Below are 15,235 nucleotides of genomic sequence, written 5' to 3'. Positions count from 1 at the left end.
GTTCTTGAACTTTTCCAGTCGTCTTCTAACAACAGAATCAAGGTCAGGCTTTTCACCAGATGTTGTTATTTCTGTTCTGTGTACTAGACTCTGTTTGTATTAGATTAGCTTTCATTAAATATACTGCAGCTATAGTGTTGTAGTACTTCTCTTTCTCTCTTATGCCCCGATTCAATGTAAGCAATCTGTCAAAAACAGCTGATTGTCGGATAAATCCAAGGGGTTTAGAAATTCAAATAAACAAATCATTTCTCCCTAAAGTCGTTTTCAGATTATTTGGGCTTTTTTCCACGCTGTCTGTGTTTTATGGCTTCTCTTGGGCTATAGCTATAGTTTTGTAGCTTCTCTTGGCCTTTTTCTTTTTGGCCTTTTAGTTTCCAGGGTTTTTTTTTTCTCCTTGTGTCAATTCACTGCTATTTTAAGCTTAGGAGTTTTCTTTTCATAATCTTTTTATTATTGCAAGTCATTAAAGTAAAAGTTGGTAAATATCTCACCCAATTTCAATGTTCAATGTTCTGTCCATACACCGCTCCTGCACAATCTTGGTTCCCGGATGTCCCGGCTTTGTGACTGCCAGCAATGGCGGCCGTGCCTGCTGCCATTCGGGGAGAGCTTGCTTCGGACCTAACAAGGAATCTGCGGATTCCTCGTGGTCAGCGAAGCGCTCTTCTTCCTTCTCTGTCCCTACAAGATGGCTGTGACCCTGAAGGGTCTCCTGGCAGCGGTTACCAGCTGGATTTTCGCAGGGCTCAGCAGAGCCCACTATTTTCCAGCTGTTCTCGCCAAGGTTGCAACCAGAAGTCTGGAATTAGAATTTCTGTTGCTAAGCAAGGTGGTGGTTAGGTGAGTCATACCTGATTTTTTGATCTTTTTTTCCCACAATTGTTAATCACTACAGTATAAGTGAATAATGCAATTGTTAAGCAAATCCAGCTTCTCCCACTGACTTTGCTTGTCAGAAGCTGGCTAGGAAAGTTGCAAATGGTGATTACAGTATGCCTTTTTTGACTCAGCATATCAAGCACCTTTTTTCACTTGGAAGATACTAAAATACAAAGTCTTGAAAAATATGAATTCTCTATTGCTGTCTTATAAAAGAGGGAGATTGGCATGCCAAAAACAGCTAGATAAAGTTAGTCCTGCTATTTAACATTTTTAAGGAATTCAAATATGAATATAGAAAGGAAATAGTTCTGTTTAAGAACAAGTGTGGAGTACATATCTTAAACCAAGTACCTATGTAACTATCAAGGCAATTCAATAGACTAATCAATCTAGTCACTAAAGATTGAGTTCCACTCAACAGTCTTTAATTATTTGCATATATATTATGTCACTTACCATTTTCTCTGAAATCTCCTTTACAAATGAAAGAATGACAAGCTGGTCACAGAGAGGTGCAATCCCACTGATATAAAATTCAGTGTTGAACTGAGACACTAAGTAGCAGACAAATAAAGAAACAGCTAGTTTACTATTAAGTCAAATTATTGGCTGTGTTTTCAAAATGAAACAATCACAGACATTTCAATATGCAAATGGAGTCAATATCATTATAATTTCCTGAGAGATAGATCAGCATACATTTAATTTTCCTTTAAAATTAATCTCTAAAATTTGACAGTTTGACATAAAATTGGTATTCTATGCCAAAATTGATTACCATTCAGTTAATTGTTATGGTAAACAACTTTAATTTTTGTAGGAGAAAGAAGTGTATACTATACCCTATGATGTTGAACCTATGGCACGTGTGCCACAGGTGGCACGCGTAGCCATATCAGTGGGCACACCAACTCGACTCCGGCACGCATGCATGTGATGGCCAGCTGATTTTCAGGCCTTCTGGGCCCACCAGAAGTAGGGAAACAGGCTGTTTCCTGCCTCTGGAGGGCCTGGGGGTGGAGGGGGGGAAGGCCCGTTTTTCTTTCTCACCTGGCTCCAGATCTTCTCTATGCATCTGGGGAGGGCGAAAACAGCCTTCCCCGCCCCCCACGGAGGCCCTCTGGAGGACCCAAACGGCCCGTTTCCCAACTTCTGGCTGGACAGGAAGTGATGTTTTTTGCTGTCCCCAGCCTCCAGAGACTCCCAGCAAAAAAGTCACTTCCTGTCCAACTGGAAGTTGGGAAATGGGCCATTTCGGACCTCCAGAGGGCTTCCGAGGGGGTGGGGAAGGCTGTTTTCATCCTCCCCAGATGCATAGAGAGGATCTGGAGCCAGGTGAGAAAGAAAAACGGGTCTACCAGGCAATTATGTGCCAGGAGCGGGAGGGGGAGTCGCATGCACATGCACAGGGTGGGGCACATAGAATTATGGGTGTGGGCACATGCGCGAACCTCCCCCGCTCCCCCTCCTGGTATGCGATGGCAAAAAGGTTAGCCATCACTGCCCAATATGCTCAAGACTGATAAAACCAACCTTCAGTTATGCACAAGGTAGTAATCCAAAATACTGTGCAATGAGAACATATATTTTGGAAATTTAACAGTTCAATAGAGATAATTGTTTTAATGTTACTAAGAATATTATGGAGCTTGAATGTTGTAATCACTGCAGATTTCCACAGATGGTGATATTTCCACCATCTGTGAAAAACTGAAGTAATTAGACTGTAGTTACAAATCTAACATGTCTGTTTTTCTATTATTGGGCTTTTTTGCTTCAACTCCCAGCTTCTAATGTCAAAAACAATGTATCTACCCTGGTGTATTTCAGTATCCTACTAATTGTTACGTTTCTCCCAGTTTCTGCAATTCTAGACACTTAAGCAATAGGCAGCCATGGTTACAATTACTGGGAATGCTATCCAGTAATGCTATTCATTGATACAGTACAAAGAGGCTTTAGATGAAAGGTGGCTTGAAAAATTTACAGTATCCTTTCATGGAGGTGTACTGAGAATTCATTTTTCCATTTTGTATGGAATAGGAATGATGAGATTACAATAACTCCATAATTTGCTTTATGGCTCCAGAATTGGAGTGCTAATTAAATAACATCCTCTACAATCTTCAATTAGTCAGCAAGGAGGGAAAGAGGTCATGGGTGACTCATATGTATTCTATCTGTTGAGATTAGCAGAAATGGATATGCTGACAGATTGACTTTGAAGTTCTTTAGTGTAAATTGGAATACAAATAGTGGTGGTTAGTTTCTTTTAACTAACAAAATAGTCAAATTCAGATTATAACATTACTATACAATATTTCCAACTGGGATTTCATTTTAATCACTAGAACCAATATAATCCACTCTTTTTTACTTTACTTTATTGATTAGACCTTTGGGCCATATCAAAGTGCAGAGTTCCATACACAATTTATTGATTTAGATTTCCTAAAATATGATAAAAACAATTTAAAGTGGAATTGGATAAAATACAATTTAAAATGGAATTGGATAAAATACAGTTTAAAATGATGGCTTTGATTAGTATACAGGCCATATCAAAGCACAAGGTGCAAACATGTATTGCCAATAAATAATTTAAAATAAGAGTAGGATAAAATACAATAGTTATAGGAAAAGATACAATATAATATAAAATAGAATAAAATGATATAAAATTATATTTTGGTGTCACCCTTACAATCTATCCCAATCAGTCCCACGTATGCAGATCTCAACCGAACCATTTTGTTTAAGTACTGTGCTGTGTTAAATGTTATTTTACATACTGTGTGGTGTTAAATGTTATTTTACATAAAGTAAGTTGTTTTGATAGGGGGATCCCAATGGGTCATTTGTTTGGTATATGGACCAAGGTACCTGTCTCTCACCCCCTTATACCAGCAACAATCAAATAGGATGTGAGCCAGGTCTTCTACCTCTGTCGCTTGCAAATGCAGAGATTCTCATTGTAGGGCATAGAATGGAATCTCCCATATCTGACCATTGTGTCAAGCTGCTTGAATCTCGCTTGTGTAAATCTCCCTAAGATGTTTTGGCAGTTGTAACTTCAAATAACTGTCTACTTGAAAAGTACATTTGTATTTGCTCAGCCATTTCAAGTTACCCATCTTATTAAAAATAGCTATTTCATTTTGTGCTTCTATATCCTTAATTCTTTGGGCAGCTCTTTTTTTGAATTGTTCTCCTGTTACACAAGAGACAGGAAGGCGACAGCTTCTTACAAAATTTCTTAGTTTGGTGATCCAGGAGATTTGTGACTGTAATTTTATTTGCTCTAGTAGACATAACTTGGGGAGTCTATCAGTCTCCATTTCATTGACTTTGCACCAGTAGTTATATGCTTTAATTTTCGATAGAGCATGAATTGTATGAATTCCCAATTCCCATACAATGCAGCAAATGCTCTTGGATATACACCCAGAATACATCTCAAATGCTGGGACTGTGCTTGTTCTGGGGCTGTGGTTGAATATAGACCCTAAACCTCTGCTCCATACAAGAACATAGGAATAACCTTAGCTTTGTATACTTTAATTAATGGGTCTAGGGACGCTGGGTAACTATGGTTCTTTAATTTAAGCAGTAAATTCAAATGGGTATTTGCTCTAAGCATACTCCGTTGATGATGGCAAGCCCAAGACCCAGTCTTGGAAAAGGTTATGCCTAAATATACAAAGGTGTTAACATATTCAATTGGTTCACCATCTAATTGCCACCTATGTCTCTGATGATGTTTTCCAAACATCATTATTTTCAATTTAGATTTACTAATGGCTAGGGAGTTATCCTGGCAATAAGAGCTGAATCTTCTTAATAGCCTACGTAATCCTACTAATGAATATAATAAAATCATATCATCCGCATAAAGCAAGCTGTTACAGTAAATATTTAGGATCTTCAGCATGTGTACCATAGGATCCTTCATTAACCATAGGATCCTTCATTAACTTCATTGATATATAAGCTAAATAGTAATGGGGCCAGGATACACTCTTGCCTTACCCCTTTATTTGTATGAATCCTGTTAGTCAGAGCCCCATTAACCCCATACCGCACCCTCAAACAGATACTTCTGTAAAGAGCTTTAATCAAAGTCAGCAGCTTAGGTTCTATTTTAAGAGATGTCAGTTTACTCCACAGTACTTCTCTGTTTACCATGTCAAATGCTGCTGTGAGGTCTATAAAAGCATCAAACAGGAGTCTTATAGGCATATTTGGCAGTTAGATGGTTCAAGACAAAGCTTTGTTTAAAACCTGCTTGTTCTCCTGCAAGGATATGGTTTTCTTCTACCCAGATTTCAATTTAAAAAGAACCTAACACATATTTTTGCAGCAATGTCAATCAGACTGATGGGCCTATAATTACTACAATCCTTTTTATTTCCTTTTTTATATATGGGGACAACTACTGCCATCTTCCACCCATCTGGTATATGAAAGGTGTTATTTATATGTGTAAAAAGACCTGCCAATACTGGACCCCAGCAATTGGGAAATTTCATAAATAATTCTGCTGGTAAAAAATCCTCACCTGTGGCTTTATTGCTCTTTAAGCTTTTAATGATGGATTGTATCTCCTTTTCCGAGACTGGTGGTGGTGGGGGATATAATCCACTCAAAGAATGCATACCTTCTCAAGTTACATTTTTGCTACAACTTTTTTATTGCAAATTAAAAAGAAAGAAATCAAATGTACAAGAAAAGAAAATGCAGAATGAGAGCCAAAAAAAAAGAAAAGAAAAGAAAAGAAAAAAGGTATTGCTGGATTTTCCCTACATGAAAGAATACCTAGTGGACTTCCGGTTGGGATTCGTGGCGACAGGGTGCTGTGTGAGCGAGCTCTGCTCCACGGCACTGTCTTTTTCGCCGTGTCTTGGGGACCCTGAGGGACGAGACCGCCTGGAGAGCGTCTCGGACTAGAGAGGGGATCTGAAGAGTGGGAGAGCGACGAGCAAATGTCTCTCGCTTGGACAGATACCTCTGTCAAACCAGCATGGGCGCGTCTGCCGTTTAATGGCGGACCCGAAGCCGCGACTACCAACAACAACGAGGAAGCAAGGAGTTTGGGATGGCTAACGTGAGAAGGAGACCCAACCATAATCCCTGGTGATCGTGGGAGCCGATCTCAAGAAATTGCGAGTGTAGCCAGCCGAAAGTGCTCAGGGCGGTGGAAAGGCGGTGAGTATAAGTAACAGAGCAGATCGGAAGCGTGTGGATTGCTGGCGAAACTGAGAGGAGGAAGGAGATCTTGCTGAGGTGGGGGAAGGCGAAATTAGAAGCTGTTGGCATATTTTCCTAAATTTGCAGCGAACGTAGATAAAACAGTTCAAACCTAGACTTTGAGTATAACACCATGAGGAAACATCAAAACAATAACTTTTAGTTGTTAACTCTTAGTCACCCGGCTCTCTCCGAAGGGAGAAACCGGAAGTGTAGCCATAAATTACAATGTGCATTTGAAGTTTGACAGCAGGAATGATTTTGAAATGTTCTGAGCTGCGGTCTTCTCTTCAAACTGTATTTCTGCTTATTAAGACTTAGCTGCCCTTTGGATTTACTTGAGATTTCCCCTCAATTAACTGAAATATCTCTCTACATGGAAGAACTCCTTCGATTGTGGTAGTAGTTAATTAAATAATAAGAGTAATGAATTTTTAAAACATTATTTATAGAATTCTTTATTAATTACTAATACTAATTTATTTATTATTCTATAATCACTCCTTTATTTATATAGATATTAACTATTTTAGAAAACTTCTCTCACTTCTTTTTGAGTGGATTATATGTCACCTTGTAAAAGCCTAATAGATCTTAATCCACTGCTACTGTATAACCTTATTTCTTAAACCGTTAATAATTTTCTATCTTTATTAAATTGATATCTATCTCTACATTTAACTTAGATTTATATAAGAATAAATTATAGATTAATAAGTGTGCAATAGTACAATTGGATGAACATTGAAAATTGATTATTGAAGGGATTGAGTATTTATTAACATATATTGGTCTGGACTGGACAATTATATTTAACCTACAGTTATTATTGTATTATATCTAGCCTAAATTTATATACAACTTTGATTGACAATAGCTGAATGAAATGTTATGAGGTGATATGGAAATTGGGTAAATCTACGACTGGATGAATTAGGTGAATCTTATTATTAGAGAGAGAATAGTGGATGGTAATTTGGAAGAATATCGAGGTAATTTTGACAAACCAGAAGAGAATCTTAAAAGAAATGACAAGCATTTCATTGGCAGTATTTAAGGCTGGAAAGAAAATGTCATCTAACCCTGCATTAACAATGTCCTCTCCAGCTCTGCAAAAACCCACTGAGGTGCTAACAAAAACGGACAAATCAGCAATGTTACCAACCATTCAAGCGATGCAGGTGACTCTATCAACAATTCAAGAAACTATGCTCTTGTTACAAGAAAAGATGACCAATAATCATGTAGAATTAAAAACTGATATCCATTCTATTGACCAGAAAATGAGTGAGATTCAGGAGTCCATCCATAACAATGAGAAAAAAATAAAGAAGGTCGAGACGAGGGTGGAGCAGAATGAAAGGAACCTCGACTCGATCGACCAGAAATTAATGGCACAGAATAGGGAGTTGGAAGACTATTATCCAGCTTGAGATGGACCAGGCAGTTTTCTACCTTCGTTTTCAAAACGTGGTAGAGGACAAAGACGAAGATCTGGGAAATGTTATGGTGGACTTAATAGCTGGAATACTACAACAGGATAAAGATGATATTATAAAAGAGCTGGATGAAATTTACAGGGTGCAAACCAACTATGCCAGGAGGAATAAGCTCCCTCGAGAAGTTCATGTCAGATTTGCCCGAAAGAAAGTGAAAGATATGCTATACAATATAGTAAGAGAAGAACCTGTAAGTTTTAAAGGCAAAGAGGTAATAATATTGAAGCAAGTTCTGAAGAGGGTTCGAGATTTGAGAAGGGACTATAGGTTCTTGGCGATACAGTTAAACAAGAGAAGTATCCCCTTCAGATAGATTTTACCAGAGGGGATACTCATCACCTGGCAAGGGAAAAGAATTAAAATTGACAGTCTTGTCTCCGCACAAGAACTTTTGGATCAGCTGAGGGGTGTGGAGGAAGACCAAAGCAGTAAGGAGGAATTGGATATAGCCTCCCAGGAAGAAATTAACGTACAGTTAAGAAAATCCAAAGAAGGAACACCAGAGGAAAAGGAGCTAGAAGAGAAGGAAGTTAAAGAAACCAAAGGAAAGAGACAAAGACCACAAAGAGCCGTAAGGACAAATAAGAATTAGGTAGTTAGTTGGAAAAATGGAGGGTTGGAAATTGTTGTCTGTCAATGTCAATGGTCTAAATAATGGAGGGAAGAGGAAACAAATATTCTCAAAACTAATTAAATTTAATCCGGAAATAATATGCCTCCAAGAAGTTCATATAAAGAGAGAGGAGAGGAAATATTTGGAATTTGTGAAATTTGGCAAAACCTTTACCTCTCTAGCAGAGGAAAAAAAAGGGGGGAGTAGTGTTATATGTAAAAAAAGGAATTGCTGCTGAACTCAAATATTCAGATGATAAAGGGAGACTACTGGCAATTGAAATTAAGAGGGGCAGTATCCCAATTTTAGTAGCAGCAATTTATGCTCCAAATAGGAATTTAGGAGAATTTTATAGGAAATTAAGCTACAAAATAGACGAATTGGAGCATAGAAATATTTGCATTATCGGCGATTTTAACGGGGTAGTAAACCCGGAAATGGATTATAAGAGTGGAATAGAGAAAAAAAATCAAAGGGAAAGGCTCCCCAAAACCTTTTTTGACCTAGTCAATGAGCACAATTTAGTAGATCTCTGGCGAGTATTACATCCGAACGATAAGCAATTCACTTATTATTCAAACCCTCAGAAGTCCTGCTCAAGGATTGACATGGTTTGGGTCAGTAGAAGTTTGGGGTTAGAAATCCACTCGGTTGAAATCACCCCAAATGTATGGGCTGATCACAACCCATTAGAGATAAAATGGAAGAGCCCAAAGAGGATTAAACGAAGGAGATGGAGATTAAATACCCATATCCTCAGAGATGTAGGGTTTACCAAAAAGCTCCAGAGAGATTTACAATTGTTTTTTGAGGAGAATGAGAATCAGGAAACTCCCTCAACATGTGTTTGGGATAGAATGAAGGCTTATTTAAGAGGATTAGTAATATCGCATAGTATATATAATAACAAAGAAAAAAGAAAGGTTCAGAAGGATTTGCTAATCCAGCTGGAAGAAGCAGAAAAGAGATTACAACGAGACCCGAGTGATACTGCAAAAAAAGAACAATGGATGACAACAAGGCATAAATTAAATTTATTAGAACAGGAAGAATTGGCAAAAAAAATCAATACTAACAATACTATTTTGATAATGCAAACAAGCCAGGGAGATGGTTATCGTATAAACTAAAAAAAGAGAAGGAGAAGGGGGTTATAGATTGCTTGGAGAATTGGGAAGGCAAAATATTAGAGGAAGAGGAGGAGAAACTCGAGTTTGTCAGACAATATTACGAGACATTATATAGAGAAGAGGAAACCTCAATCGATAGCATTAATCAATATCTTGCCAAAGAGGAACTTCCACAGATAAAGGAGGAGGAAAGGGAAATGCTAAATAGAGAAATTACAACAGAGGAATTGAAGGGGGCAATATCTAAATTAAAGAGCAATAAAACCCCTGGCCCTGATGGCCTTCCAGGAGAATTGTACAAAAATCAGGAATTGGAAGAAATACGCGTACTGAAACTTCTGGCAATATGCAATGAGGCCCTGAGAGGCTCCAGGATTCCAGAATCGTGGAAGGAGGCGTTCATCACATTGGTAGAAAAAGAAGGTACCGACCCCAAACAAATAAAGAACTATAGGCCGATCTCCTTACTTAATACAGACTATAAAATATTTATGGGAATACTAGCAGGTAGGATGAAGATAATACTAAATAATTGGATCCACCCCGACCAAAACGGGTTCCTCCCTGGAAGACAGATCAGAACTAATATGAGAGTGGTGATGGATGTGCTGGAGTATTACGAAACACACTCTGAGAAACAGCTGGCCTTGGTCTTTCTCGACACTCAGAAGGCGTTCGACAACCTAAATTGGGGATTTATGATCCAGCAGATTAAAACAATGAATTTTGGGAAATACTTCGAGAATGCAATAAAAACAATTTATGATAAGCAGAGTGCAAATATTATACTGAATGGAGATATGACCAAAACTTTCCGGATTGGTAAAGGGGTAAGACAAGGCTGTCCACTCTCTCCACTCTTATTCATATTAGCCTTGGAGACATTGTTAAGGAAAATTAGGCAAAATAACGAGATACGCGGATTGGAAATTAGGAATGAAACCTTCAAAATTCAAGCTTTTGCCGATGATGTAGCGTTGATTATGGAGGACCCATTAATGATTGGGCCAAAGGTATTGAAAGAGTTAGATGAGTACGGGAAGCTATCTGGATTTAAATTAAATATGACAAAAACTAAAATGTTAACAAAAAATATCCCGAAAAGAGAACAGGAAATATTAGCAGAAAATTTGGGCATTCAAACAGTTAAAAAGATAAAATATTTAGGGATTTGGATTACCGCTTGATGCTCAACCCTGAAGGAGGATAATTATATACCATTACTGACAAAGATCAAGCAAGATTTGGAACGTTGGGGGAAGTTACAAATATCGTTTCTAGGCAGGATAGCCACCATTAAGATGAGTATTCTCCCCAAATTAATATACTTGTTTCAAACCACACCAGTTAGCATTGACAAAAAATATTTTTCGGATCTAAATAAGACAGTAAGGAAATTTATTTGGGGAGGGAAAAAGCCGAGAATTGCGTTACGATCACTGCAGGAAAAAAGGAACAACGGCAGATTTGGGCTCCCAGTTTGGGAGATATACCACAAAGCTGCCAATTTAGTATGGCTACGAGAGTGGGCCTCATTAAGAAACAAAAGAATTCTACAACTGGAAGGGCATGACCTGCTGAGAGGTTGGCATGCCTACCTCTGGGATAAAGGAAAGGGGGCAGGAATATGTTTTCACCGACACAAAATTAGAGATACATTAATGAAGACATGGAAAGAAATTAGGCATAAACATTACTTAAAAATCCCAAAATGGATCTCCACAATGGAGGCAATGATCTACCCAAACACAATAAGTAGAGAGAAAATGTTCACCTACCAAGACATTCTAGATAACACTGGCAACCTCAAATCAAATGAGATATTGAAAGAGCAAGGGATTCATATCGATTGGTGGCCCTATTTACAAATTAAATCCCGATATAGGAAAGACAAACAGGAAGAGGGAATAGAGACGGGGACAAATAGCTTTGATAAGGTATTATTGGGCAGTGAGAATAAACTATTAGCTAAATTATACTCCTACCTGCTCGAATATGATAGAGAAGGAGAAATACTTAAAGACCAAATGATCGTTTGGGGGAAAAATATCGACTCAAAGATAAACTTAGATGATTGGGAAGAAATATGGAACAGCAATCTCAAACTGACGAGAGCAACAAGCTATAAGGAGAATCAGTACAAAATGCTGTATAGATGGCATTTAGCACCATCTAGAATTGCAAAGATATATCCGAATGCAAGCCCCAAGTGTTGGAAATGCAGCCACTACCAAGGTACCTTCTACCACATGTGGTGGACGTGCCCGGAAGCGAGGAAATTCTGGAAAAAAATACAAAAATGGATCCAAGAAATATTAAATGAGGATATTAACTTTTTGCCTGAAATTTATCTCCTGGGAGTGCTAAAACGAACATTTGTTAAGGAAAAGAAATATCTGATTATTCATATTGTCACAGCTGCTAGACTCTCCTATGCCTATGGAAAGAGAAAAGATGTCCAACCGAGGAACAGGTAGTCAATAAAGTATTGGACTGTGCAGAAATGTGCATATTAACGTATGTGTTAAACGGAAAGGAGGATTCAGAATTTTACATGATTTGGGATCTGTGGTATAGGTAGTTGAAAAATAAATGCAAAAGTTAATTCTTATAGTAGTATAACTACTAATTAAATCTATATATTATTGTTGTAATCAATTTTTTATAAAATTTTTTTATAAAATTTACGTATAAATTGTATAATATTTAGATAATTGATTAGATACCGCACCTGTAAATATTCAATATGACTACACGTTGCCGAACCATAAAGTTTGAAATGTAATATATTCTTTATTCAATAAAATTTCATTTAAAAAAAGAAAGAAAGAATACTTAGCATAATATTTTCAGTATTACAACTGGTCAGAAATGATTTTTATATAGTTGTAGACATAAATTCAACATAATCTAACACCACTCAAAATAAATATACTATCACATGAAAACTTTTGTAATAACTTTAGAATTGGAAAGTAAGGAAATGCTATTTTTTAATGCAGTGTTCAAGAGATAATAAAACCTAAAAGGTGAGTATTCAGGGTTTATACACCTGCATAAGCAGTAAGTCAGTGTAAAATACATTTATATGATGTCAAACTTGAACTGCATGAGAAACACAATTCAAGTGCAATGGTTAATTTTAAGTTGGAGTTATTAGTTATTGGGTTAGACTCAGATGTTCAGGAGGCAATTGGTTGGATTTAAGAATCAGTCTGCTTGTCTTGCAGAAATCCCTTAACAAAAGTAATGCCCTGCGAAGACCTGATATTCAGGAGTTTGACAGAAACCATCTATCAGACACAGGGAATAATATGTCCTCCCCTCCCAACATATTCAAGTTCAAATACAGTCTAGTTTCCTAGATGATATAAAAGAACTATACTAGGGAACCTATAAAGATATAAACTGAAATCAGTACTTTTTCCAATTAGTTTACTAAGCAGGAATAGTTGGGGGGAGATAATGATTTTTCCTACTTCAGCATTATGTAGTGGTTGATAGATTGGATTAAAATTATGAAATCCTACATATAACACCACTCTCAATGATGGAAGCTCACTGGGTGAGTTTGGACAGTCATACTCTGTTTTGCAGCTTGGCTATTGTGGGGAAAAAAATCAGAGTATTATTTATAGAACCTTAAGATCCTGATGAAAAGACAGGACTTAACAGTTATCAAATACATAATTCAAATAAATTACTGGGTGATTATAAGGCACCTTCCCTTTCATGGATTACTGCCTTGTCATGATGAAGGGGCTTGTGCAGCGCAATGAAGCTATGAGCTATGCTGTGCAGGGCCAACCAAGATGGACAGGTCATAGCAGAGAACTCTGTCAAAGCACTAGACCATTCAAGTATGAACTAAATCATATCCCTGATGAATATACAGTAGAGCTGACAAATATCTTTAAGGAACTAGATCTGATAGACAGAGTGCCTGAAGAACTATGGACAGAGGTTCGCAACATTGTACAAGAGGTAGCAACTAAAACCATCCCAAAGAAAAAGAAACGCAAGAAAGCAAAATGGCTGTCTGAGGAAACTTTACAAATAGCTGAGGAAAGAAGGGAAGTGAAAGGCAAGAGAGAAAGAGAAAGATACACCCAATTGAATGGAGACTTCCAGAGAATAGCTAGAAGAGATAAGAATGCCTTCTTAAATGAACAGTGCAAAGAAATAGAAGAAAACAATAGAATAGGGAAGACCAGAGATCTCTTCTAGAAAATTGGAGATATGAAGGGAACATTTCATGCACAGATGGGCATGATAAAGGACCAAAATGGCAGGGACCTAACAGAAGCAGAAGAGATTAAGAAGAGGTGGCAAAATTACACAGAATAACTATACAAGAAGGAGTTTAACGTCCCTGATAACCACGATGGGGTGGCCACTGACCTCAAGCCAGACATCCTAGAATGTGAAGTCAAATGGGCCTTAGGAAATCTGAGCAACAACAAAGCTAGTGGAGGTGACAGTATTCCAATTGAGCTATTCAAAATCTTAAAAGATGTTACAGTAAAAGTGCTGCACTCAATTTAACAGCAATTTGGAAAACTCAACAGTGGCCACAGGATTGGAAAAGCTCAGTTTACATTCCAATTTCAAAGAAAGGCAATGCCAAAGAATGTTCAAACTATTGCCCCATTGCACTCATTTCACATGCAAGTAAGGTTATGCTTAAAATTCCAGAAGCTAGGCTCCAGCAGTATGTGGATCAAGGACTACCAGAAGTACAGGCAGGATTTTGAAGAGGTAGAGGAACTAGAGATCAAATTGCCAACATACCCTGGATCACGGAGAAAGCTGGAGTTCCAGAAAAACATCTACTTCTGCTTCATTGACTATGCTAAAGCCTTTGATTGTGTAGATCACAACAAATTGTGGCAAATTCTTAAAGAGATGGGAGTACCAGACCATCTTATTTGTCTCTTGAGAAACCTATATGCGGGTCAAGGAGCAACAGTGAGAACTGAACACAGAACCACTGATTGCTTCAAAATTGGGAAAGGAGTCCGGCAAGGGTGAATAATGTCACCCTGCCTATTTAATTTATATGCAGAGCACATCATGAGAAAGGTGGGGCTAGATGAATCAAAAGTTGGAATTAAGATTGCCGGGAGAAATATCAACAATCTCAGATATGCAGATGATATCACTTTAATGGCAGAAAGTGAAGAGGAACTAAAGAGCCTCTTGATGCGGGTGAAGAAGGAGAGTGCAAAAGTTGGCTTGAAACTCAACATGAAGAAAACTAAGATCATGGCATCCAGCCCTCTCAATTCCTGGCAAATAGATGGGGAAGAAATGGAGGTAGTGACAGATTTTATTTTCTTGGACTCCAAGATCACCGCAGATGGGGAATGAAATTAAAAGACGCTTGTTCCTGGGGAGGAAAGCTATGGCAAATCTAAACAGCATACTATAAAGCAGAGACATCACCCTGCCAACAAAAGTGTGCATAGTCAAGGCTATGGTTTTCCCAGCTGCAATGTATGGCTGTGAAAGTTGGACCATAAGGAAGGCTGAGCACCAAAGAATTGAGGCCTTTGAACTATGGTGCTGGAGAAGACTCTTGCAAGTCCCTTGGACTGTAAGGCGATCAAACCGGTCAATCCTAGAGGAAATCAATCCTGGCTGCTCTTTAGAAGGCCAGATCCTGAAGATGAAACTCAAAATACTTTGGCCACGTAATGAGAAGAAAGGACTCAATTGAAAAGAACCTAATGCTGGGAAAGATTGAGGGCAAAAGTAGAAGGGGATGACAGAGAATGAGGTGGCTGGATGGAGTCACTGAAGCAGTAGGCGTGAGCTTAAATGGACTCCAGAGGATGGTAGAGGACAGGAAAGCCTGGAGG

The 15,235-nt window shown here is 38.1% G+C and overlaps 1 protein-coding gene across 5 annotated transcripts in view; it reads right to left on the bottom strand.

The window, feature by feature from the left end:
- Positions 1-15,235, bottom strand: part of VPS41 (VPS41 subunit of HOPS complex) — a 326,442-nt gene that overhangs the window by 95,546 nt on the left and 215,661 nt on the right. For all 5 annotated transcript variants that reach the window (XM_034413658.2, XM_034413736.2, XM_087892430.1 and 2 more), the window contains one exon: positions 1,342-1,439. In XM_034413658.2, coding sequence (XP_034269549.1) covers positions 1,342-1,439 — 98 coding nt within the window. The remainder of the gene's footprint in view (positions 1-1,341; positions 1,440-15,235) is intronic.

Source organism: Pantherophis guttatus, chromosome 4 (assembly GCF_059756535.1).
Source record: "Pantherophis guttatus breed Tessera chromosome 4, ASM5975653v1, whole genome shotgun sequence".
Taxonomy (NCBI): domain Eukaryota; kingdom Metazoa; phylum Chordata; class Lepidosauria; order Squamata; family Colubridae; genus Pantherophis; species Pantherophis guttatus.
The sequence above is the reverse complement of the archived record's forward strand: the minus strand, read 5'-3'. Positions and strand labels throughout refer to the sequence as shown.